The 25,320-nt window shown below is 39.8% G+C and overlaps 1 protein-coding gene across 3 annotated transcripts in view; it reads left to right on the top strand.

Annotated features, from left to right (window-relative positions):
- The window catches only part of RBMS1 (RNA binding motif single stranded interacting protein 1), a 136,776-nt gene that overhangs the window by 88,903 nt on the left and 22,553 nt on the right, over positions 1–25,320 (top strand). For all 3 annotated transcript variants that reach the window (XM_012809000.2, XM_023516792.1, XM_012808999.2), the window contains exons 3-6: positions 795–853; positions 5,918–6,009; positions 16,804–16,961; positions 19,254–19,333. In XM_012809000.2, coding sequence (XP_012664454.1) covers positions 795–853; positions 5,918–6,009; positions 16,804–16,961; positions 19,254–19,333 — 389 coding nt within the window. The remainder of the gene's footprint in view (positions 1–794; positions 854–5,917; positions 6,010–16,803; positions 16,962–19,253; positions 19,334–25,320) is intronic.

Here is a 25,320-nt window from a genome sequence, read left to right as displayed (position 1 = left end):
AAATCCCCCATCTAGAGCCTTGCTGTGCTGTTTCCAGAACCAAAACGAACAGCATAATGCAGGCAGCTATCCACCTTTTATTTCATAGAAGCTATACGGGTCATAGAACAGTACTTTCCTTTTATAATTCTGTAGCCCTGCATTGGGCATTACATGTGACCACAGACAGTGTTACTAGAAGAAATTTTTTGTGTGTTTTTTCTTTCAGTTTCTTTTATATATAATAATTGTACGTATTTGTGGAGTACATAGTGACCTTTAATATGTATGTATAATGTATAGTGATTAGATCAGGGCATTTCATGGATCTGTTATCTCAAACATTGATCATTTCTTTGTGCTGGGAGCATTCAGTATTTTCCTTCTAGCAATTTGAAACTATATGTTATGGTTAATTACAGTCACCTTACGGTGCTGTAGAATACTGGAGCTCATTCCCCCTATCTAGCTGTACTGTTGTACCCTTTAACAAATCTCTTTCTATCCCCTCGTCTCCTACCCTTGAAAATGATTTTTAGAGAGCTCACATTCCATATTTGTGTCCTAAGATGGTCAGGTAACTACCTGATCCCTCAAAGTTAAACTTATCAGCTGTAGTCCAAAGATTCAAATGGGCAGCCTGGCCATCCCCTTTTTATAGTTCAGTTTTGAGTTTAGAATTCTCATTTCCTGTCCTTGGGTAAAGAACATTTTGTACTTTAAAGTTTGCAGATGTTTGAAAAGGATGGGTGTTCTTTGGATTTAGGCATCAGTAAAAGTTGCTTATAACTTTTCTTTTTTTTTTTCTTTTTTAGATATGGGAAAATAGTCTCTACAAAGGCAATTTTGGATAAGACAACGAACAAATGCAAAGGTATGTTTTCTTGGCTGAATATTTGTTAAATCATAGCCTTCGAAAATGGAATTTTAAACCTGGTCTTTGGTTTCAAAACTGTCTTCTTGTTATTAAAAACCAAATCTGATGTGTTACCAGCTTCTGTCTTGCACGATGTTGGTATATTGCTTACGTTTGTCGCTGGTTGAATTTTGGCTGGAAATCCAACAGTAGCTAGCAGTTTGCCAGAATTCCGGATTTGACGCCAGTAGGGTTAACATGCAAAATACGGGTTGGCATTTAGCCCCTGCTTTTAAAAGGGGAGTAGAGTTAGAAAATAGCTTTTCTTTCCTGAGCCTGAGGAGATTAGAGCTGCTTACTGAAGACCATTGGACTGTAGTAAAGAACTGAAAAGATTACATATTGTGCAAATTGGCTCTATTAATTAGGATAGAGTAGTTTTAAGCAGTACTTAATTACATGTTTCAATACTCCCAATTGTTCTTTGCTGAATGCCTGTTGACAATATTGGCAGCAGGGAGGAAAGAACCATTTTCACTGACCAAATTGTAATAGGGAGGGGAGGTCATGTGCCCCTTTGAAATATGCTACTGCATTAATTTGATGCACTGACCTTCAGTTTTCCATGTAATTAGGATGAGCTCATCCGGCCCCATGAGCTGGAAGAGGAGGCGTCTACAGTAGGCAGCACTGATGCTCTGTGGGCCTGACTTTTAATGATCCAGCATCTTAACAATAGGCATGTGATTTCTAGGAAAAGGGAAGAATAGAGTCAGCTGACTTTGAATCTAACGACTGACCCCATGAATTGAAATAAGGTTGACAGGAATAGGCAGAGAAGGCAAAGCTCCTCATTAATTAGACCCCAGTTTTTCAAGTAGTGGTGACGGGGCACTGGCTTAGCACAATCTGAAAGAGGCAGAGAACATAAATGAACCCTATGGAAGGACCTCTCCTTATAAACCAGCCATTCCCTTTAATCTGGACTTGAAGTGGCTCATTGTGTATCTGTCTCTTCTTCAAAGTGCCTTCATTTAAAGGAGCTATTGTGGCAAATATCTAAGCCCATGTTTAATCAACGTGGCACATCAAGGCAGTTTTGCCCTGGTACAGTGAATAGAGCAGGTTTTATGTAGAGAAGTACCCAATAAATATTTTAAATGAATTAAATTAGAGTAAATTGTAGACCAAAATGCATATACTTAGTCTCCAAGATTGGTCTTATTTAACATTTACTAGTGATTTGGAAGAGCAGAGACAGGGAGAAAAAAAAAAAAACCCTTTTGTTTTTATAAAGAAAAATAGACTCTTGCGAGCATAAAAATAGGGAAGCTGATCTCAAAAATTAGTTTTAAAGCAAGAGATAAATAAGAGTAGACAAGGGGCTTTAGCCTTACTTTATCTCCCCTACTCTTCTTCCCCACCCCCAAAGAAATCTTACTTAGCAGCTCAATATGTTAAAAACCAGAACTATGCTAGTCAAGTGAGGGAGAGAACCTAGAGGCCTCCCTGGTTAAATTCTCCACCATACCCCTAAACGGAAAACCACTATCGGACACTCTTCTCCACTGGCAATTTATTGTCTGAAAGCCAAATTTTACGAAGTGCTCTGCACGATTTAGAAAAGGTATGGGTAAAAATAAACTAATGCTAAATCTAGCATACTCTTAGAATGCAAATCTGGACCAGTTGGAAAAGAGCTTACAGATAAGAGAAGAGATTTGGGGGACTTCTCGATAAGGGTTGGAATAATTTAGAACTGATTTTACAGCAGGTCTCCCAGAGACCTATCCTTAAACTAGGCCTTGGAAGACACTGCCTTTGGGTATGTAGGCAGTGATAGAAACCTTCCAGGGCTCGCATAAGCCTCCCAGCAATAGGTATCAACAGATATCTGGTGGGTTGAATGCACAGGTGAGTGAGTGAGCGGAGAGGTAAGCAGGAGGTGGTTTATGAAATCCTAGAAGTGAGAAAGAGAGAACTTGTGAAAAACAAAAGTAATTGAGGACAAATAAGAAGGAATAACATTTAGCTTAGTTCCTAATAAAGTTAGAGAACATGTTACCCAAGATAACTTGACCTGATAGGTAGATCAGTTGGAATATAAATAATAGATTCATTTGTAAATATAGGTCAATTCATACGTAAAAGATTATGGAGTGTTAGTATCAGAGGTCCTCAAATTTTTTAAACAGGGGACCAGTTCACTGTACCTCAGACCATTGGAGGGCCGGACTGCAGGCCCCAGGATGAATCGACTGCTAAGTAGGACAGGCAGTGGCGGCAAAAACACCTGGCGGGCCGGATAAATGTCCTTGGCGGGCTGCATGTGGCCTGCGGGCCATAGTTTAAGGATGCCTGGTAGATGAAAGGTGCTTGTGTCATATTCTAATTTTTGTGATTAAACAAATCGGAGAATTTTTGTACATGGAAATGAGATCTTGGAAGGTCACAGAACATTTTTATCACAAAACATATTTTGGAGCCTCTGTTTTGGACAAAATTAAGCTGAAGCAAACATTACTCAGAATAACATATGCCTTAGTTGTTCAATTTAAAAATTTGTGATTTCGTTGTTATTTTACATTTCAGTTTTGGTCTAGTTTAGCCAACAAAAGGTATTTAAATGCTTAACCAACACTGGTATACATCGCAGTTCAGGACAGAAAAAGCTCACAAAGGGTTGGCCGTGAAACCGATTCATTATTTATACTTAAAAGAGTTGCATGTAGTATCAGAACATGTACACATACTCATAAGTAAAAGGGGTTTGAGGATAAATCAAACCAACAGGAAAAATAAGGAGAAGAGCAAGAAAATGCACATTAATACAAGATGGCCCTGTGTGTCCTAGTGGCCAAAGCCAAAGCAGAAGACCTAGCTCTTCCTGGGATTCAGTCATCACAATGCTCGCAGGAAATACAGGCAGCAGGAGTGAGTCGCTATTCCTAGTCCTGAGACCTGCGGAAAATTCTCCTGGGGAGCTCCCCAAGCCTTGTTATTTAGTGAACCCCACCTTCAGAAAACATCTTTATATAAATATATTGAAATCCAGACAACCGGCTTCGCTCAAATTTTATATACTTTTTTATCTACTTGAAAGTAATACAGATAGAAAAAATGAAAGAGCGTGGGGTTGCATGCTCACACATTATCTTTTTCCTTAGCAAGTGGTTTTATGACAGAGCAGTAGCAGGGTGGGCAGTGGAGAAGGCCAGAAAAGGGTATAAACACTTAGCTAAGTAACAACCATTATGGGTTTCCTTGAAGAACACAACAGATAAAAAGAATGCTATTGTTACTTCGGTCAAGTACAGTAACATCAAAATTGAGGTCTTTATTTATTGGCAGTAGCAGAATTGAAGGAAAAAACTTAAATATCCATCAATAAGAACTACCTCATTTCAGTGTATAGCTACGTGTTCAATTAGGACCTGCTGTAACTGTGCACAGGAGTGAGTGTGTGTGTGCCTGTGTGTGAATCCACATGTCAGCATTCGTCGCAGATTGCTAACGGACACCCTAAATTTGTTTCACCTCATTTCTAGCCTGGCAGTTGAGTCGCATTCTCTGCTTTTACTGGGGGAACCTCTTCCTTTTTCTCCCCCACCTGGCTGTTTCTTTACTATCTAAATCAAATTAAGCCTTATTTCAATCCAATTCCAAGTAATACAAGGAAGCTGCATCTTGTTTCAGTTTAACATTCATCTTTTCTGAAACCTCTATTTCTGTAATCAATAGTCTGTTCCATTTCATTACAATTTATTTTGTTAATAGGCCGTATTTTGGGTTCTAATACCGTAAAACTGACTTTGGACTATTTCTGAGCTGTTGATTTCATTGATGTATATTTGTCTGTTTTGACACTAATACCATACTATCTAAATTACTAGGTCTTCATTATACCTATAAATAAATCATAGGGGCTGGCCCCTCTTCTAAACAATCTGGAAATGGCTTTTTTCCCCCCGATATATTCTTATTCATTTAAAATTAATTTATAATAATTGACATGTGTTCTAAGAAAAACCTTGTTATCTCACCTGGTCCCCTGGTCCCTTAAATAGTACAGTAAATATAATTTAACCTTTTCTTAACTTCAGTAGTATCAGAGTAAAAAAAAATTTGTGACCATCTAATAAAATAATGTTCACGTAATCTACTGAGATTTGTGGGGCTGTTTTCTCTTATGCTGTATGAGTCCCAGTTCTCTGTATAGTGTTTCTCTTCTATTGCTTTTTATTAGTTTTCTCTGTTAGATGCCATATATGTACCTATTTTATTTCAGACCTACCCTTACCCCCACCCCATTTTACTCCTAATTACCTGTTTCTGATTTGTTGTAGTCTGGAAAAACAGATGACCAGCTCATTAAAAATGTTTGTAAAGACATGGCTAAATACGCTTTGAGCCAGGGCCTCTCCTAGGAGGTTATGTATTTGTTTTGTTTTATTTTTAGGTTTTTAGGTTATGAACTGCTAAAACGGCTATTTTGGATACGTAGGGGCATTCCCCCTCCCTTTTGTTTTAAAGGGACATGATGGGGCTTTATTTTAGGTAAATGAGTACAGTGTTTCTAAACAAGTACTAAAATTAGGTTATTTCATATTTGGGGTATCTAACAGTTGCACATATTTTAATTTTGTTAAGTAAGGTGTAGTCTACAGAAAAAAACATAGTTTCTCTCTCATTTGTAAGCTCTGTAGGAGAGCTCTTTCTTACTGAATCTTTAAAAACAGTTTTTCTTTGATGTTGATTTTTTTCTTCCCTTTTTATTTTATTTTATTTTTTTAAATGTTGGTCAGGAACTTAGATGTAATTTCTTTCAGTAACTGCAGGTCACCCCCAAAAAAGATCTTGAATCAGAAAAAGCTAGTTCCCTACCCCCACGCGCCACCTGGGCAGGGGGCCTGTCCGGGCAGGGAGGCCTGTCCAGCCAGGGGCTGCTGCTTCTCTCGGCTGAGCTCTGTCAAGACATCTTCGTTTCTGTTGCCTGCATTAGAAACAAACTAGAGTCATCCTTTTACTCTTTACATAATCATAAAATAATGGCTTCAAGACTAAAAGTGTTTTGTATTTCAGGGTATGGTTTTGTGGACTTCGACAGTCCTGCAGCGGCTCAGAAAGCTGTGTCTGCCCTGAAGGCCAGTGGGGTTCAAGCGCAAATGGCAAAGGTGAGTGGAGAGCCAGGAATTGTTTCCCTGCCCCGCCAGCCACAGCTCCTTCTGTGTGTTTCTCCCGTGCGTCCACAGCCTCAACATAGTGACTGTGCAAAGACTATTCCTCCAAATTTACCATGTAGACCAGAATTTGTTAATGCATAAAATTTACATGGTAAATAACAGAACTCCCTGAGGAAATCAAGAAATGGTGCCAGGTTTTCTCAGGTAATCGGATATTTGTGAGTCTTTAAAATCTACTGTCTTTTAAACAATCATGTTAATGTGTCAGTGCCCAAGAAATTAACATATTTGGACACACTTCCAAAGGTAATTGTATATGGAATGCCATATTTTGAAAGAATATTTAGCTAGCACATACATCGATTTATACAAATGTATTAGTAGTTAAATGAAGCTATAAGTGAGTTTTCTTCGACATTTTTAGACATTGGTTATTTTTGGGCTATATATCTACTCTTCAGTAGTTCTATAATGACTTCAAGATTGTTTCTGATGGACTTTTAGCATTCTAAAGAAGGAATATTAATTGAAGATTTTTTTTCTGGTGGGGAAGATGCCTAAATATTAAGGGGTTGTAAAACAGAAACTATATGTTTCATGCTTAATATGTAATTCAGTATAGTACACATGGATATCAGTTACTATACAATATAATATTTTCCTTGAAAACTTACGTCTCAGGAGTTTCTCTTTGAGGTTTTTACCTAGAATATGATAATTTATGAATGTAAATAGAGTTGATCGTCCAGTCCTTGTCTCTGTCTTTTCATATTAGGTTCATCAACAAAATTAGACAATTTTAGATGGCCTAGATACATTTTTGAAAGTACTGATGCCTTAGAAAGCCTTGATAGATGTGGAAAGGTTGGCCTTACGTGAGCTAAACTACCAGTTCAGGTGCAGCCCGATTTTAAAGCTGGAGGGACCTCAGACTACTGATGTATCTTCATCCCCACTTTCAAATAAGCGTGGTCTCAGAAATCAGACTCAGAGAGAGGCATAACTCTTTAGATAGCATGTATCCCTTACGTGTTTATATTCTATAACAGACATTCCATTATGCACTAAACACATCAGGAGTCATGGTTGACCGAACTGATATTTACATCCCAGTCTCTATTGGCCAGATGGAAGCCTGGGTTCTATCCTAATGCCTAGTAACTACAATGCACTCATTAAGATATTCATGTACTTAGTAGAGGGGTGTTTTTTTTTGCCCATCAGTAGTCCTTCAGTTACTATAGAAAATATTTGCAAGCCTGAAACTTGGCAGTTTGATATTTTGAATGTTCTTTTCAAAAGAGCAATACTTTTATATTACCTAGTTTCATAAAGCAGAGGAAAGTAGTTCTGTACTGCTTCTGAATGATAGCACGTGATCATTCCCTCAGAGCACTGACAAGGAAGGAAGGAAGGTTCCTGGAAGCTAAAGGATTCTGGTGGAGATAAGTTACCTGCTAGGACCTTAAGGCTGTTGAGTAACATGTATGCAGCTACCAGGGTGGAGATTTACTTTCTATGGAAGAATCAACCTAACCATTTCAAGAATTAATAAAAGGGATCACCCTTCTAAAGCAGTCCTTGTCATTTAATATTCTTAAAGCTTTACGAGTTAGATTTACTTTGTAAATCTAGTTAAAATAATAGTTTACTTTTAATCTAGTTAAAATAAATAGAATCTGTAAATATTCAGCACAGTGATCTTCCAATCACTTGTCCCTCATATAGAACAATTCTTGTGACATTGTTGAAAGACCGTGATTATGAGGTTTTAAATGTATTTATGGTGAATATGTGACATATAATGATTTGCAGAATGTTTAAACTGTCTCTGTAAACAGTGGATTACCAGACATTTTATAAGCAGGACACTCAGAAACAACTGTTTTCTTTCCTTCCCTCTGTCCATCCTAACTCAGGCCATGAAGTTCCTGCTTTTGGAGAAAATCCAGGGTGGGTCTCATGACTTCCTCCTACTGTCCTTATTTCAAAAAGTCCCTTCAGTTGTTGCTTTCGTTTCTGGTCTTTTCAGTTTTGTTTTGTTTTGTTTTGTTTTGTTTTGTTTTGTGGAATGCCTCTATTTTTCATAGCCCAACTCCATGGAACACACATGTATGTTTCAATACATTTTCAGCCATTTCTATCTCTATTTACACTGTCCAACCTCAATACAGTGTTTTAAACAAGATGTCGTAAGGGAAAGTCCCCAGTTACACTCCATATAGTTTGTATAAGGTCAGAATCTTGTGTAGAAGTTTTTGAAAACTACTGAGAGTCAACAGAAAGGATTGTGCATCCTAGAAGGTGCTGGTGCTGAGAGAGACATCAGTCTATGAAACAGTTGTTGGCTGACAACCATATTGATTATCTGTTGATCAGGAAGCAGTGTTTTAAAGGTTTCCATCCCAACAGAACCATTCCTTATGTGTGTGTATTCACACAGACAGACACAAGGAGAGATGTTAACTAAAGTACTGAGTTACATTTTAGGGACTGGTAGGAAAATTAAAAAAAATAAATAGTTAATGTTTTAGGAATTGGTTGGGGGTTGTGACTGATATATGATATGTTCTAATTTTTTCAGTTCAAAATAATGTGAAGTAGACTCCTGATTACCGTTTTGATGCTGAATATCTGCTTCTCATTAGCAGAATATAATGTGAAGTGTACAACAGCTACAGTTAACTGTCCACGCCTGTTTGACAAAAATTTTGAGTAATGAATCTTTAATTGAAGCTCATCTCTTCCCCTATCAGGTCTACCCCACATAGTAAGCTTATAGCAGGATGGGAACATGATTAGTTTCTCTTCTGTTTTGGAAGCGTGTGTTTTTCCTACTCTTCCATCGGCCCACTAGCTGTGGTTTCTAACCCCTCCAGGCATGGTGCAGTAGTGAAGGATGTCCTGACCATGATGTAATGTGTTGTTGATTTCTCTGGCCAGGCAGCAGCCTGGATGCTTTTTCTCATGGAATACTTTTGTTTTCTGAGATTTCTATCCAAACTCATCCTCCAGCCCCCAAAATTAATCCTTTACCTATAACTCCAAGAAGGTAAAGAATACACGTACTCGGGCCGACGTCGTCAGCTCCCCATAATCTAATGAATGGTCTATTTTCAGCCCCTTTCTGCTGGGACCTCTTGCCCCTCAAAGCAGCCTTCTTGGGAGAATCTAAACACAACCCTGGGCCATTTCTACTTGTGTGGCCCACATGTGATCTACTTTTTGCCAGCTATCAGTAGAAGAGTAGTTACTTTCCAGACACACTTTATAGGCCCTTCCTCCAGCCCTTTTCCTTTTAGATTCCTTGGGTTTTAAATCTGACATCAATCCATTGTGCCCATGGAGCCCCATGGGACACAGATTAAGCTCCCTGAGTGGTCTGAGGAAGCCTGCCCTGCTTTACTAACAGCATAGGAAAGCAGTCCACCTGGTGAGACTCAGAGCCCATCTGCACGTCTCTCCATGTAAATTTCATTCTCAGTCTCTCCAATTTCTTACAGACAGGAGGTGGGAGGTCAACTTAGCATCCCAAACCCATTCTCAGCCAGCACTTTCCAGCCTCTAGTTTAGTTGGTCTAGTTTCTCGCCCTGGAATGTGGAGGCTCCAGATACCCATTATTTTGTGGTCTCGGCTAAAACAGAATTAGAAAGAGTTCTATTTTATCAATCTGCTAAAAAACATAGAGGCTTTATTTAGAGTAGCACCTGAGTTCTTCTCTAGGAATCATTTCCAACACCTGTGATATTAAGCAGCATAGTACATTAAATAGCCACTGTTTTGAAGAAGTCTTTGCAATACATTTAGTCAAAACTGGGCTGGGTGTAGATTGACCTTATATATTGTATCAATGGTGCATTTCAAATGCCAGCTTTCCCCAGGGTTGGTAATGAGCACTGTTCAAAGACCTCCTTGGGAGGCTCGATACTGCAAATTGGCTAGGAAAAATAATACCTTCCGCTGTCATCTGTGGGGAGGATCACTATGCGGGTTCAGAGGTGCTGGCCACGTGTCAACATTCTGCATATTATGAATTTCTCCATATCCCTGTAGAATGACTCAAGCGTCTTGGACCTAATTTCTTTTTATTATCTCATTAAAGTTGCAAAAGGTATTTTATTAATAAATGCCAGCTTAAACTGTTGTTCTCTACCACAGAACCGTGGGTTTGAGCGTCAGCAATTGACTTAGCCCCTGTGGGCTACCTGTATAAAGAAGCACCTGCCATACATCCCTAGGGGACATGATTTTTAAAGGGAGTTTAAGTTCAGCCCTTGAGGTTGGATGCAGGGTGGGCAGGGGTGGGGACAGCAACTGCTGTCCATTTTACTTTAATGAATTAATCTGGATACAATAATGTGTCAAAAATTCACACTGCTACATAAGAAGGCTTGCTTCCTAATGTAATAGAAAAAAATAAGGGCATTGGGTTATGGGAGAGTGGTGCAGAAATAGGATATTGTTTGACACACTGGCCACCTGAGTTGAAAAAGAATCCCACAAATATTCATAACTAAATTGCAGAGCTGCAAATTGAGAGCATTCGAGACCAGTGATTGTTTCTTATCCATATTTAATTTTCAGTGCCTCACTTGGTACTTGCCATATGGTAAGTATTAACTATTAGGTTTGTTGATGATCAAATAAATTAATTAAACAAGAGAAAAACTTTCTTTTGAGCTTGGGCAGATACTGAGAATTAAGAAAGGGACATTTTAAAATTGGATCCATCAAGTACCCTAATGAAATTTATCAAATAGGAATGACCTCAGGCCTTTTGGAAAAACCCTGTCTATGTTATATTTGGCAAATGTTCCAGATGTTTGCGTTTTCAAACAAAAGACTCAGATTTTTGAAGAAGAAGAGAAATTCAGATAATGAACTGAAAGGATGTAAAACTCCAGTCAACACTGGTAATAGCTGTCTAACAGAGAGACTTGTGTGGGCCTTTTGGTACTTTCTAAGGCCTGATGGGGGTCAGCAGATCATCATATGTTGTTTGGCTGGTGGTAAGCTTGCACTTTTTTTTCAAGAAATAAGCAGTCAGATGAACAGGCATTTAATCCCCCTCTCCTCCCAGAGGTCCTGGATGCTCTGAACAGTTTGCAGTCACATGCCCGTGAGTGGCTATCTGCTGGTTGGTGAACCTATTCAGTACAAGAGAAAACAGATGTCTGCTGCTCCTGCCAAGTCCCCTTCTTGCGTTTTAGGAACCATTCCACATGCACAGGGAGGTTTTTGTTAATTTCTTTCAGATGCTGACTGAGCGCTTCACACCATCCAGGACCTCCAAGCCCCACTTTCCTCCTCAAGTGAACATTAGGAGCTGTTCATCCCTCTCCCAGCCAATGTGGGATCTGGTTTTCTGCTTGTTAGAGAAGCCCTTGAACCCCTTCCATGCCCAAGAACATAAGGAGGCCTGTTGGCCCCATTTTTATGTTTGATCACCTATAATTGACAGGATCATTTTTTTTTTTTGTATATAGCACTATATGTAATAAAATAGAGTTAAGATTGTCACTGATTTTAAAGAGATAAAATTATCTTCATTCAAAAGCCATGACCAATTCCTGCAAGCTTACATGTCTGTCATGATGAGTGTATGGGAATGAGAATGTGTGATACTTTGAGGATTAGATATTTTGTGGCCCATGCTGCCTGCTTAGAATTTCTTCATTCTTTAGTGTTTTGTTTTTTAATTTTATAATATGACTGCAGTGTTGTAGGTAAATAACATTAGCTCTAAAGTTTATCCCAAGCGAAATTAGGTCTCTACCTGACAGGGTCATTTATTTTGAAAACATATTAATATCACAGGAAATATTTATCTATATTTATTCTGTATCACTATGTCAAGTAATGGGTTAAGAGCCCAATTTCTTCCTCTGTTCTAGTTTTTAATCTTTTTCTATTATTTCTTTATTGACAAACTTTTAAGTTGAATCAAGACTTTACAGCAGACGTCCTAAAACTACAGACCTCGGGCCACATGCAGCCCGCCTAGGACATTTATGGGGCCCACCGGGTGTTTTTGCCTCCGCTGCCTGTCCTGCTTAGCATCTGAATTGTCCTGGGGCCTGCAGTCCAGCCCTCCAATGGTCTGAGGGACAGTGAACTGGCCCCCTGTTTAAAAAGTTTGAGGACCCCTGCTTTACAGCATGGCCAGACACAGTGATTCATGCCTATAATTCCACCACTTTGGGAGGCTGAGACAGGATGATCACTGAAGGCCAGGGCTTTGAGACCAGCCTGGGCAACATAACATGACCCTGTCCCTACAAAAAATTTAAAAATTAGCTGGGCGTGAAGATGTATGCCTATAGTCCCAGCTACTTGGGCAGTGGAGAAAATCACTTAAGCCCAGGAGTTCACAGTTGCAGGGAGCTATGGTCAGGCTACTACATCCAGCCTAGGTGAGAGTGAGATCTGTCTCAAAAAGAAAAAAAAGACCTTAAAATGTGTGTGATATTTTTATTAATATTTCAATAATAGAAGCAACTGAAAGATAGATTTAGAAGTACTTAGCACTACATTGTCAACCTACTTCTAAAAATTCTCCATGTAGAGCAAATTCTCCCTTGAGCATTCTTAAATATAAGTCATGTAGATTTTCATAATTGTAATTTTAAAAGAAAATGTATAATATTTTGGTATATATTTCTTATGTAACATTTCTCTATGCCATGTCTTTGTCCAAGGAGTGTTTTAAGGCCCTTTATTAGGAGGCAGGTGAGTCATATCACTCCCCTGCTTCTGTGCCTCCAAAACCTCCCTGTTTTTCAAAGTTGCTGTTTCTCCTTACTCCTATAGCCCCCTGACCTGCCGAAGGACAGTCACGTGTCACTTCATGTCTGGGATGAATTCTGGGATACATCCCTTTAGGTCAGTGGTTCTCAGCCTTCCTTATGCCACAGTGTATTTTCATTGTTAAAAAGGGGTCGCGACCCACAGGTTGAGAACCGCTGCGTTAGGTAGTGATGCTATGTGAACATCACAGTGTGGCACTTACACAAACCTAGGGAGTATAGCCTACTACACGCCTGGGCTGTATGGTCTGGCCTGTTCTCCTAGGCTACAAACCAGTATAGCATGTTACTGTGCTGAATACTGCAGACAATTGTACAACAATGGTATTTGTGTATCTAAACATGAGAAAGGTCTGTTACAAATACAGTAGGAAAGATTGACAAGCCGTTTACTGTGAGCGGAGCTTGCAGGACTAGAAGTTGGCTCTGAGTGATCAGTGAGTGAGTGGTGAGTGAAGGTGAAGGCCTTGAGTTTCACAGTACTGGACACTGCTGGAGTTTATAAACACTGTACACCTTGACTACACTAAACTTGCAAGAATTGTTTTTCTGCAGTAACAAATTGACTTTAGCTTACGGTAACATTTTTGCTTTATAAATGTTTTTAGTCTTTTTTAAATTTTTTACTCTGTTGTAATAACATTAGGTTATTTTATTTATTTATTTACTTTTAAGTGTTTTTGTTTAAAACTAAGACACAAACATACACATTAACCTAGGGCTACACGGGGTCAGGATCTTCAAGACATCACCAGGCGGTAGGAAATTGTTGGCCAAAACGCATTAATGCAGCACCTGACAGAGAATGTGAAATCACAAGATAAGCATGGCTTATCTTGCTGGAGTATCAGTGTTCCTTGATAAAATTAGGTCAGAAATATTATTTCTCTATCAAAACAAACTCAGATAGTTACAAAGTGGATTGCAAAATCTTTTTTTTTTTCTTTTTCAAAGATAAAGCATTATAGGTTGGCACCCATAGCATAGTGGTTACAGCACCAACCACATACACTGAGGCTGGCGGTTTTGAACCTGGCCCCGGGCCAGCTAAACAACAATGGCTACTGCAACAAAAAAAAAATAGCCAGGCATTGTGGCAGGCACCTGTAGTCCCAGCCTACGTGGGAGGCTAAGGCAAGAGAATCACTTAAGCCCAAGAGTTTGAGGTTGCTGTGAGCTGTGACACCACAGTACTCTACCAAGGGTGGCATAGTGAGACCCTGCCTCAAAAAATAAATAAATAAATAAAATAAAGACAAAGTACTGGACTTCAAGGAAATTTTGCATTTCTGACAAGGCTGCTTGCTTATAGACTGTTCTAGAAGTGTAGTCATTCTCCTTGCTGTTAGCAGTGCTTAAGCAGAGATGTTTAAGCAGCAGTGACTGACAACCTCTAACCTCTTACCTCTTCAGTCTGATTTTAGCCTCTTGATCTGTGCTTGTTCTAGTCCCTACTCAATGTGATGTCCTCTGAACAAAAGTGTTCCTTAGTCTCCCTAACACAAGCTCCCTGTCTGTCCTCTTATGGTTCATACACACCTCTGTTATAGCATTCATTTCATGTTTCTGTTGCACGTACTTATTATAACAAACATTTCGTGTTTCTGTTGCACCTACTTATTACAAGCTACCAGGAGGCAGGACTAGAGCCAGAGTTATTTTATTGAGAGTCTGGCATGTTGGCAATGCACTAGAAGTGTCCTTTAGAGGCCCAACTTTAGGAAAAGGGGCTCTTATGTTGGCTGGTTCAGGCCAGACTTCCATGGTAACAAATACAGTCTTTCACTTGAGGAAAGCTTCAGAGACATGGGCGGTTTGGACCCAGGTGAGATGGCTTCTTGAACAACTGTGTGATTAATTGGTTGTAGGTGGTGAAGGTGTCAAGTGAGATGGAAACCAGGGGATAAAATTTTACTTTTTACTCCACCTCTTCAAACAGAAGAGTTTGAAAACTTTAATATCAAAGACCATTTTTATTGCTTTCCCTGCATTTTGGAACATTGTATCTATTATTGTCCTATGTTCATTAAGCAAATCACTTTCCAGTTTTTAAACATTAAAGATATTCTTTGTGTAATTGTCAATGTCAATAGGTTTTGCGCCAAAAAGTTCATCAGTGGTAGCACACTGAATTAACCTAATATTAGCTAAATGAGTCGCTATTTTGTTTAGCCTTCAAGCAGTGGTTCTCAGCCTTCCTAATGCCACAGTGTATTTTCGTTGTTAAAAAGGGGTCATGACCCAAAGGTTCAGAATCACTGCTGTAAAGGGTTAATAAGGGTAAGTGTTCAGATTGCTGTTGATCATTTGAAAAATTTTAACTGTTTTTTGACCCCACCCACACGGCACACCCTGAGAGTCAAGGCATCTAAGTCAAGAGCTACTGCTCTGTTTCTGTGGGACTTGCCTGGCTACATGCTTCCTTGGTGTCAAGACCTGGAGGTTGTAGGGACAGTACTTTTTGTCCATAGTTTCTTGGTGTTTGGTAACTTTAATTCTTCCTAGGAATCTCTTGTATTCTTAGTATCCCTACAAGTGCCATGCTACCCATCCTTCAGTCCTAGGAAGGCCATTCCCTAGAATGCCATATTGTCATTTGAAATCTTACCAGATAGGTAAGATAGGAAGAAAGGTCAGTGCCCACTTTTTCTTACAGATCACATAAAAGAAAAAGTTTCTTTTCAGGCCTAAGTAATGCTAATATGTTCATAAGTAGAGACTTTGTGCAAATTCAAACATGCATAATGCTTTACATATATTTTTAAAACTAGTATGCATTTCAGAAATCCAGAGAGTTATGAGTGTGCTATTCTGTTTCCTAAAGCTAAAACATCAATTAATGACTTTATTAATAGTGCCTATTAGAGAAAAATCATAAGCTCTCATGTGCTTCAGTATGTAAATAAATAGTTGGTGAATAGGATCAAAGGAAAGGCTGGTTTTAAATTCATAAGGCTATACTAATTTCACAAATTACAGAGCTAATTTTGACTTAGTCAGAAAATATTCCAGTTGTCATGTAAGTCTTTTTTTTCCCTGATGATTTGAAAGCCACACTCTTCATAAATATACATAGTGGTTACTGCTTCTCAGAAAATTCAATTGTGTATCTTTGGTTAACTTCAGCAAAGGAAGAGGGGGTGGGAAATGGTCTCAGAGCATTGCTTCTCAAACTTTCAATTGCATGTGAATTACCTGGGGGTCTTGTAAAAATGTTGCTTAAGATTCAGTAGGTCTGAGGTAGGCACAAAAATCTGCATTTGTAACCTCCCATGTGGTTCCTTACTGCTGGCTCCTGGATCACTCTTAGCAATGATTATGCAAACCTACCCACCCCACACCCCTTTGTTCAGCTTTTCCAAGATTCCAAAATTGCTCTCCTTAGATTGACCATTTTATATGGCTTTGAGATTTTTTGTTTGGGTTAATTTAAAAACTTTCTTTTTCCCATTGGTGATCACGACCCAAAAAGTAGATGAATTTTGCCGTACAGCAGAGCATTTGGGCAAAGCCCCCAATGGGCGTTCAATGACTTGGTCCAGAATTCTTATTTTTACATCTCTAAATTGAATTATTAGCAGTAATAGTTTCCTGTGCAATATTGTGCCTGAAATGGGCTCCTAAAAATAGCAGTGGAGGAGAGAGATTGGTTATTTTGGGAGGCACTGCGAACAGCTGAGAGTTGCAGTTCCATGAGGGCGTCCTCTCCAATTTGGTAGTACCTGCCAGCAGTGCCATTTCCAAATCTGCTAAGGTTGGCTTGATAGGGTCATGTCTGACCTGCACAGATTGTCCAAGCCCCAGATACTCTTTTCAAGTGTCCAAGGTGACCTGGGTTTTCTGTAGTACCCATGGTCTCACTGGGCAGTACTTTAAAAGGACTTGAGCAAAGGAAGTAGCTAAATAAAAATAGGTGTGTTAATGTAAATATCTCACTTTCTCTTGAAAATTAACAGACAGTACTCTCTTCTCTTTTAGCAACAGGAACAAGATCCCACCAACCTGTATATTTCTAATTTGCCACTGTCCATGGATGAGCAAGAACTTGAAAATATGCTCAAACCGTATGGACAAGTTATTTCTACAAGGATACTACGTGATTCCAATGGCACAAGTCGTGGTGTCGGCTTTGCTAGGTAAGCACCCTGCCCTATCTTTTTTATCTCTGCTTAGTTATCTTGGAAAATTAAAAATAACCAAAAAGAGAGGAGTTAGGCCGGAGTTATGGGGGCCAGTGGCACCTAGAACTTAAATTACCTATAAATATTGGTCTGTATTTCCCCTGATCTTTTACAAGTTCGTTAAGATCCTTGAACCTGAGCTCACTATATTTGGTGGCTCATGGCAAGGAACTGCCAGATGAGCAGAATTTCTAAAAGTGTTTGTCCTTAATATTTTGATTAAAAAATAACAGTCCATCTCCTAAACTCCAGGATAAATCAGTATGATTATTTTTATCATTAGACATTTGATTCATTTTCAATGAAATAAGTCAGGTTTTTAAATGAAATATTAAAAACATTCAGAAAAAGTGTAAGGATATAACACCTAACACTACACAAATTTAACAAACATTTTATAATTTTTGCTTGAGTTTTTTTGAGAAGTAAAATCTTTTTGCTATAATATAGCTAATTTTCTAAAGGAGAAATATTAAACAGAACGAGAGAAAGGGCTTTGTTTTGTTTTTTTTTTTTTAGCAAAATTCTAATCCAAAATCTCATGCACAAAGGTAATTTTTATGTGATGCATTATTTAGAACAGGCGTCCTCAAACTACGGCCCGTGGGCCACATGCGGCGCTGAGGACATATATCCAGCCCGCGGGGTATTTTTGCTGCTGCTGCCTGTCCTGCTTAGCAGCCGACTTGTCCCAGAGCCCACAGTCCAGCCCTCCAATGGTCTGAAGGGCAGTGAACTGGCCCCCTGTTTAAAAAGTTTGAGGACCCCTGATTTAGAAACTTATTAATACTGTGTAGTAACAGATAATGTGTACATATTTTAAAGTATTGCCTGGGCCTTTGGAGGAAAAATTGCTGACATTTTTCTGTGATAAACAAATGACGATCACCCCAAAGCATAGACTTGTATCAGTAGAGGATTATTATATGTTATTTTACATATGAGAAAACTGAGGCACAAAAAGGACTTTTGTCACCTCGCTGCCAAGTAATGAAGCAAGGGCTAGTATTTGATTCATCTGGCCTTTAATCCATTGTTCTATTGGGTCAGATAATTTTATAATAAAACGGAAACGTCCAACAGGTAGTAAGTCACCAAGGGCAGCATGTGCGGTGTACACTGCACTGATTAACGTAATCCAGGTGGGACCCTGAATGGCTCAGCATCATCTTGTCGCCTCTGCTGTGTTCTGATCAAGGAGCATCACTCCTGTATCCGAAGATGGAGCTCAGTTAAATCCTTTTTTCTTTAAACTATTGCTATCCATTAAAACTGAGGTGCAACTGTCTGGGTAGTTGAGGAAGGTAGCACATTTCGAGTAAACTATTCAATATGTGTCTTCCATTAAAGAAGAATAAGTCCAAGTAGTTTAAGTTTCCAGAAATGTTTCTCAAGTGTTTATGCCACCTGTAAATAGATGTTACAAAATTAAGCTCCAGCTTTTAATTACTCCTTCAAGCCAAAGATGACAAAGAAGGTAGATAATTGACTTCAGTAATTTAATTTTAAACTTGAAAAGAAGATAAAAATCATCCCAGGCACATCCTCTGGCACTGGTTGTTATCATGACTTTTGAGTCCATCATTTTGTGAATTTGTGAAAGACCACGTTGAAAACGACCAATATTCCAGCAAGTAGCAGACACACAATCTTTAATATGAGGTTTGTCTTATAGGGGTACAGGTGAATCTTGCTAAGAGTAGAATGTGAACATTTTAAAGCAATAACTGAGAAAATGACATGAAGGCTGTGTTGACCAGTTTGATGGAAGTATTTCAGATTGCATGTGAAAACCCCACACTGTACCCCAGAAGTGCATTAATGTACATAGTTACCATTCAATAAAATAAATAAATAAAAATAAATAAATAAAAGTAGCAGACACACTAGTAGTACTCTAAAGCACTGTGTCTGTTTTTATTTTAGTACTGTGGTTAACAAAGCTATTGTGTATTGATTTTCAGTTTTCCAACAATTTGAATAAAATTATACATTTGATCTACTCGGTATTAAACACTCCAGATATAATTAATTCTTTTATGATTCTTACTATTCTCTGCTCTTCAATTATTTTACTATAGAAATACAAAAGCAACAGTTAGATGAAGTATAAATCTTTTTTTCTTTATCATATTCACATAAGGTTTCTTACAAAAACACATGTAAGAATGTTTCCACATGCACAGAACAAAACGAAAGCTAGGAAACCTCTAAACGTTTATGTGTTCTATTTTTATGTATAAATAGGATGGAATCAACCGAAAAATGCGAAGCAGTTATTGGTCATTTTAATGGAAAATTCATTAAGACACCACCAGGAGTTTCTGGTACGTTGTTTGTCTACAGTTTTAACAATAATCTTTTATGTAATGTGAGTATAACTTTAACACTTGATGGTTCTTTCATGAAGAACAAAAAACCTTCGTTTTGTGCTTTCAAATTTCTTTCTTTGAGTCTACAAGTAGGACCCCAAAGTTCATCTCTCCCTGGTTATTTGATGCTTAAATATTAATGGAAGCAGACCCAATAGTAAGGAATGGTTTGATTTGTAAATTATCACACAGTCCGCTTCACCTTCTTCTAATCTACCTCATCTCCATCCTCAATAAACCTCCTGTGATTCAGTCACATCGCTGTGGAATGTGGTGCCTTTCCTGCCCAGGGTGGCCTGTATGTCCGTTCCACTTTAGCCACTTCTCCCCATCACTGTACCTTGTGTTATCATTATCCAGAAGACCACACCATCCATCCTGGGGCCACACTCACCTCATTCCCATGAGTGAGATCTGAATGAAATACAGAGGGAACTTTTCCTTTGCTTATTGGTCTTTCCTTACTTGTCTCTTGTCCCTACCAAGTCTGGCCTCCGTTTCTGAGCACTAAAACCATTTTTACAGTGGCATCCTGTGTTTTCTTGTACCCTATCCCTTGGCTACCCTGCCTGGCAGAACACTGCACCGGGATTAATTCTACAGCAATCCACCTTCACCACACCTATTACCTCCAGGCAGGGAGAGGTTGACACCACCACAGATTAACTGTCTACAGCTTAACCTCAGCACAGCTAGGTCACTCCACCTCCTCACCCCTCCCTGGCAGCCGTGCTCAGTTGTCACTAGACTGCTCAGTCCCCTGCCTAACCACCCTGCCTAACTCCAAGATGACTTCACTTCCTACTTGAGGAATAAAAGTGAGATCACCAGGTAGAAATGCCATCAACCTCCTCCCAACAAGGAGACCCACACCGACATCCAGTCTTATCTCTCTTCCTGCCTTAAAATCTTCAGGATGAGGGTTTCAGGGCTGTCCTTGAGATCACAGCCCTGCAGCGCCTTGCTCTGCCAGTGATTGCCTCCCTCTCTTAATAATTTCAATCTTGTTTTTCAACAACGCCAAAATCTTAACATTTTCAATTAACAAAATAATGTATCTAGCAAGACTAATTGGTAAGAAAATGTATCAAACAAGATTAGGAACAAAACTCATGGACAGGACTGCAATAGACATTTTTTAAATCACAGAATTTAGTAAGCAAAACTGTGAAGTACTTTATGCCAAAAATTGTCTAGAAATTTTCTAGCCATTTGTGTGAAATCATCTAAGTCTTTGCAATCTCAGAGCGAAATTAAGCACTCTTCTCATCTAGCTCCTTCTATGTAAACTTTTAAAAAGTGTGGGGCTTACCTCCTGGCTTCCCATTCACCCCTGAGCTCTCTCCAATCTGAGATCTTCTCCTGGGGTGCAACTAAAATTCCTCTCTGTAGACTTACTGCATTAGTTTGTTAGGGTGACCAAAACAAGGTACCGCAAACTGAGTGGCTTAAACAACAGACATTTAGTGTCTAAGAATTCCAGAGGCCAGAAGCCCAAGACCACGGTGTTGGCAAGTTGGTCCCTTGTGAGGGACACGTCCAATCTAGACTTCCGTCCTTGACTTGGGTGACTGTCTTCTCCCCACATTTCTTCACACCATCTTCCCTCTCAGCCCAGCTGTCTCTGTGTCCAAATCCCCACTGCTTATGAGAACACCAGTCCTAATGGATTAGGACCCACTGTGATGACTTCACCTCAACTGTGCAGATCCTCTCTCTAAATAAAGTTCTGAGCCCCCTGTTAGGACTCTAGACAGCTCTTTTTGTGGAGGAAGCAGGTGGCTACAGAGACAGTTCAGCCTATAATGCTCACCTTGAGATTATTCCCTCTGCAGACTTCCCCATCTCTTTGAATCCTCCATCTGCTGTGTGTATTTGGTACTCTGGTCCCTCACTCATCCTTGAAATGTGCCCCCGACTTCTATTAAGCCTGTCCCGTTTCCTTTCCATCCTGTGCTAATTCCTTTTCCTTTTGCACTTGTTTTTCCTCTCTGCTCTGAACTGTTGGTGTTCCCCTGAATTCCATTTTTGACTCATGATTCTGATAGATTTCTGCCACTTTCAAGGTCTCAGCTGCTGCCCGTATCCAGGTGACTCTCATATACTCATCTCATTGTGGCTTTTCCCCTAGTCTCTGGCTGCCTGGCCTCAGTCACCTACAGTCATCTTCTCCAGAACTAGTCTGCCCCCTTAGTCCCTTCCCACCACATCCCACTCCTCTTCTGCTGTTGCCACCTCCGTCAGAGAAGCCGGTGTCCATCACCCAGGCTCCCAAGCCACTGGGCTCCCCCAGCTCCCTCTGTCCTTCGTCTCTCATGCACAAATAGTCACTCAAATCCTTCCACTTTCCCTCCTGATTATTTCTGTAATCCCCTCTTCCCCTCGGTTCCTCTTACCATGGCCTAATTTAATCCCTGTCATCTTTCATCTAGGTCATTATAGCAGCCACCTAATTGCCCTATCTAGTCTCACCTCTCTAAGACATTTTCCCTGACTGTAGGCAGAGAGATTTGGGTAAAATGTATACCTCTATGTCACTTGACTGTTAAAAATCTGCTGCCTCGTTAACCAGTTTGATGAAAATATTTCAAATTGTATATGAAAACACTACACTGTACCCCATGCTTGCATTAATGTATACAGCTGTCATTTAATAAATAAATAAATAATTAATTAATTAAAAAAAAATCTACTGCCTCTCAGAAAGAAAGGTGCCTGGAGCACTTGCAGCCTTCTGCAGTCCTGTCTCCCTCCACTCCCTGCCTTCCCACTTAGCCTCTCCCGAGCTGAACTGAATCACAGAGGGTATTCCCAACACCTCACTGCATTTCCTTTCACTTTCTCAGTTTCCAGTGGCTTAGATCCTTTCGGTTCCCTTTGACCTGGCTTTCCCTTCCTCACCCTCCAAGACACTGTTCCAGTCTCGCCTTCTCCCTGCAGGGCCCTCCTCTGACCCAGTTGTGTTACACTCTGTTTGCAAAGCCCCCTGAGGACACCCATCTGTAATATGGCATTGAACATGTTTACCTGTGTCAGTCCCACTAAACAGAAAGCTCCTTGAAGGCAGAATCTGTTTTCTCATTTTTTATTTTCATGCCCAGCACAGTAATTGAACCATACCAAGCAACAAGCGTTTGTTGGCTTTGAATAAATTCCCCACACTGTAACTCTAAGGCAATACTGCCTTCTTACAAGCCAGCATTCTTCAAATTTGCAACCAGCAACTGGTACGCCTCCTGCCAATAGGTAGAGTTTCAAAATTTAGAAATCATATCATCTTGCTTTGAGGGGGAGGTCCTAGAACTATTAAAATGGGGGGAAAGAGGAGAAACCACATACACCCTGCTCCATCTTTTCTCCCCTGTAATTTTAGTCTACTTATGTTCAGCTGGCACAATGTGTCTGCATTTCTGTTCCTCGGTCTGTGTCCAGATCAATGAGTCTCATCTATCTGGAGGTCTAGTCGGCTAATAGCCCCACATTCCTGCTTCTACCCAAGCATGCCCTAGGATTAAAGTGGGGATCTCAGTGTTGGGTGCAGGTCAGGGGAGGGAGCTTTTAACTGTGCTACCCTGGCCACCTGCTGGTCAGAATCTCTTGAGTGGATTAGCCATTTCAGCAAATCTGTCCAAAATCATGCCAGAGGAGGAGGCACTTGTTTTCATCTCTGAACAAGGAAGGAGTTTCTGAAGTGAGCAGTTGTAGTACAACCTCAGAGCAGAGTGCTCGTCTAACAGAAAACACAAGGTTTCCCACCCTTAGTGTAACACTGAAGTAAATTGGTTCAATGAATTGAAATGTACTAACTGATATGAAAGATAGGTGAGGTCAGCCTTCTAGAAAGTGAGAGGCACATAGACTATTTATCCTAGTTTTTCACACAAGGGATGGTGAGAAAGCATTGAGATATGTGGAAGTTAGATTAATTCCAGCCAGAAGTCATTGAAGTGAGCTGTGTATAAGAACTCCAAGGTTCCATCTTCAACTAAATATCTAATGATTACTGTTAGAGATTCTCTTTAATTTTCTCTATCCAGTTGAGTTTCATTGCATAGAGGAACTAATTTGTAAGTGTGTGCAATACCACAAGCTGTACTTGATCTTGTAATACTAAAACCTAAGAGCACACTGCTTCTGTAGCTATATCTGAAGTTGAACTGCCTGTAGGTTCAAGTGTAGAGCATAAAATGTGAGACCTGGGAGCACGCTATTCCAAGGAACTCACCCTCGTAAAAGAGCTTCCTTTTTGTTTGTTAAGTTACTTGTGTTTTCCCATCAACAACACTGCAGTTGAAAGAAAAGAAAGAAAAAAAAAATTGTTTTTAACGTCCACCTAAGCAAAGGCAAAAAAATTTCATACAAGAAGCCTCCTATAAGCCCAACCCTCTCAGACCTCCCAAGTGCAGCACCTGTGCAGAGCTGGTGTCTTTGTTGCCTTCCTTGTGTCATCCTTTGCCTAGGCAGGACCCCCAAGCATTAGGGTCTTTGAAGGACTGCTTGCCCACCTACTTGTGACCTCTTTACTATCTCAGCTCATTCTTGCATGCAACAAGGAAAGTTCGAGAAGAAAAAATATACAGGGCACATTTGTTTAGATGTTGTATCAGTCTGAGATAAGATCTTCCAGTTCCCTGAATGAACTAGGTCTCAGGGTATCACAGACCAGGATTGGACAGTTTCCTTTTTCCCAAAGGACTTCATTCATGTGTCATTTGACTGTTCTCTTTGAAGTAGGTTTGTGACTATTGTGCATACCCATTCAAGGAAAAAAAATAAAGACCTTGATTTTCAAACCACATGTAAATGATGGAAGGATCCTCTGCATCTTAGCAGCTCGTAGAGAATAGTTGTGTCCAAGTTATGCCAAGTGACAAATGGGGCACTAGAAGCAGACAAGTTCCTTCTGCATCAAAAGCATCCTGATAAGTGATAAAATTTTGCAATCATGCTGTTCTCTTTGTTCTGAATTAGTGATTAATTTTGCACTATTTTTGAATGTTTAATGATTTGGTGGGGGGGAGTGATCAGTCTTTGTTTCCTACTAGATTGCAAGTTCTCCAGAGACAGGAACTGTGTTTTATTTTTAATTTTGTTCTAGGCTTGGGAAGCTCCCATACCACCCTATGCCACCAGAAGTTACCTAGTAGTTTCTGTGAGCATTTTTCATGTAGAGCTTATCCCAATAACCATGGCTATGTTGGGGGCCTTGTTGGAGACCTTTTTGCATAAATGAGGTTAGACTGCCTGTAGGCCTGAGTTGAAAATGTATAATGCCAGACTCATAAGTACACTCTTGTCATGAATTACCATTAGAGATTCCCTTCAGAGTATGGCTACTCCACAATATGAATTTCTCCTTGGAGTGTATGTGGCTATTAGCAGAAGAACCAGATGAAAAATAAAAATGTTATCAGGCCAGGGGCTAGTGAAGGAGCCTCCACATTAGTGTTTAAATAACATAGGCTCATTGCTAGGCAGACATAACATTCATAAATACAGTCCCAAGACGGTTTACTTAACGATGTCAGCAGAGCTATCAGGCTGGTTCCTGTCAGAGTACTTGGATTCTCGCACAGCTGGCAGCTGGCCTGTGACATGAGAGCCAAGTACAAAGAAGAAACCCTCACAAGAACCAATCCCCAAAGGACACTTTCTGAAAGTGAACAAACCAAACAGTGAACTCATCTTTACTGTGACACTCTTAAAGAAGTCGCTAGACGGCCAGGCCGAAGGAGGTCAGCTATGCATGTGACTTGTCTCCTACACCACCTGCCCTCCTGTCAACACCCTCTCTATATCCATGTGACGTGACTTGTTTTCCCCATGCCAGCCATGCTCTGCCCCAGACTGGAGCATGGTCCATAACATAGTACATGTTTGTAGTTCTGTAAAAACCACATTGCAATTTGTAGTGTAATCAGCTTTCTGAAACGCTTTTTTTT

This window comes from Otolemur garnettii, unplaced genomic scaffold (genome assembly GCF_000181295.1).
Source record: "Otolemur garnettii isolate 467f Iridium unplaced genomic scaffold, OtoGar3 scaffold00098, whole genome shotgun sequence".
NCBI classification, from domain to species: Eukaryota; Metazoa; Chordata; class Mammalia; order Primates; family Galagidae; genus Otolemur; species Otolemur garnettii.
This window is presented reverse-complemented; position numbering and strand designations above follow the sequence as displayed.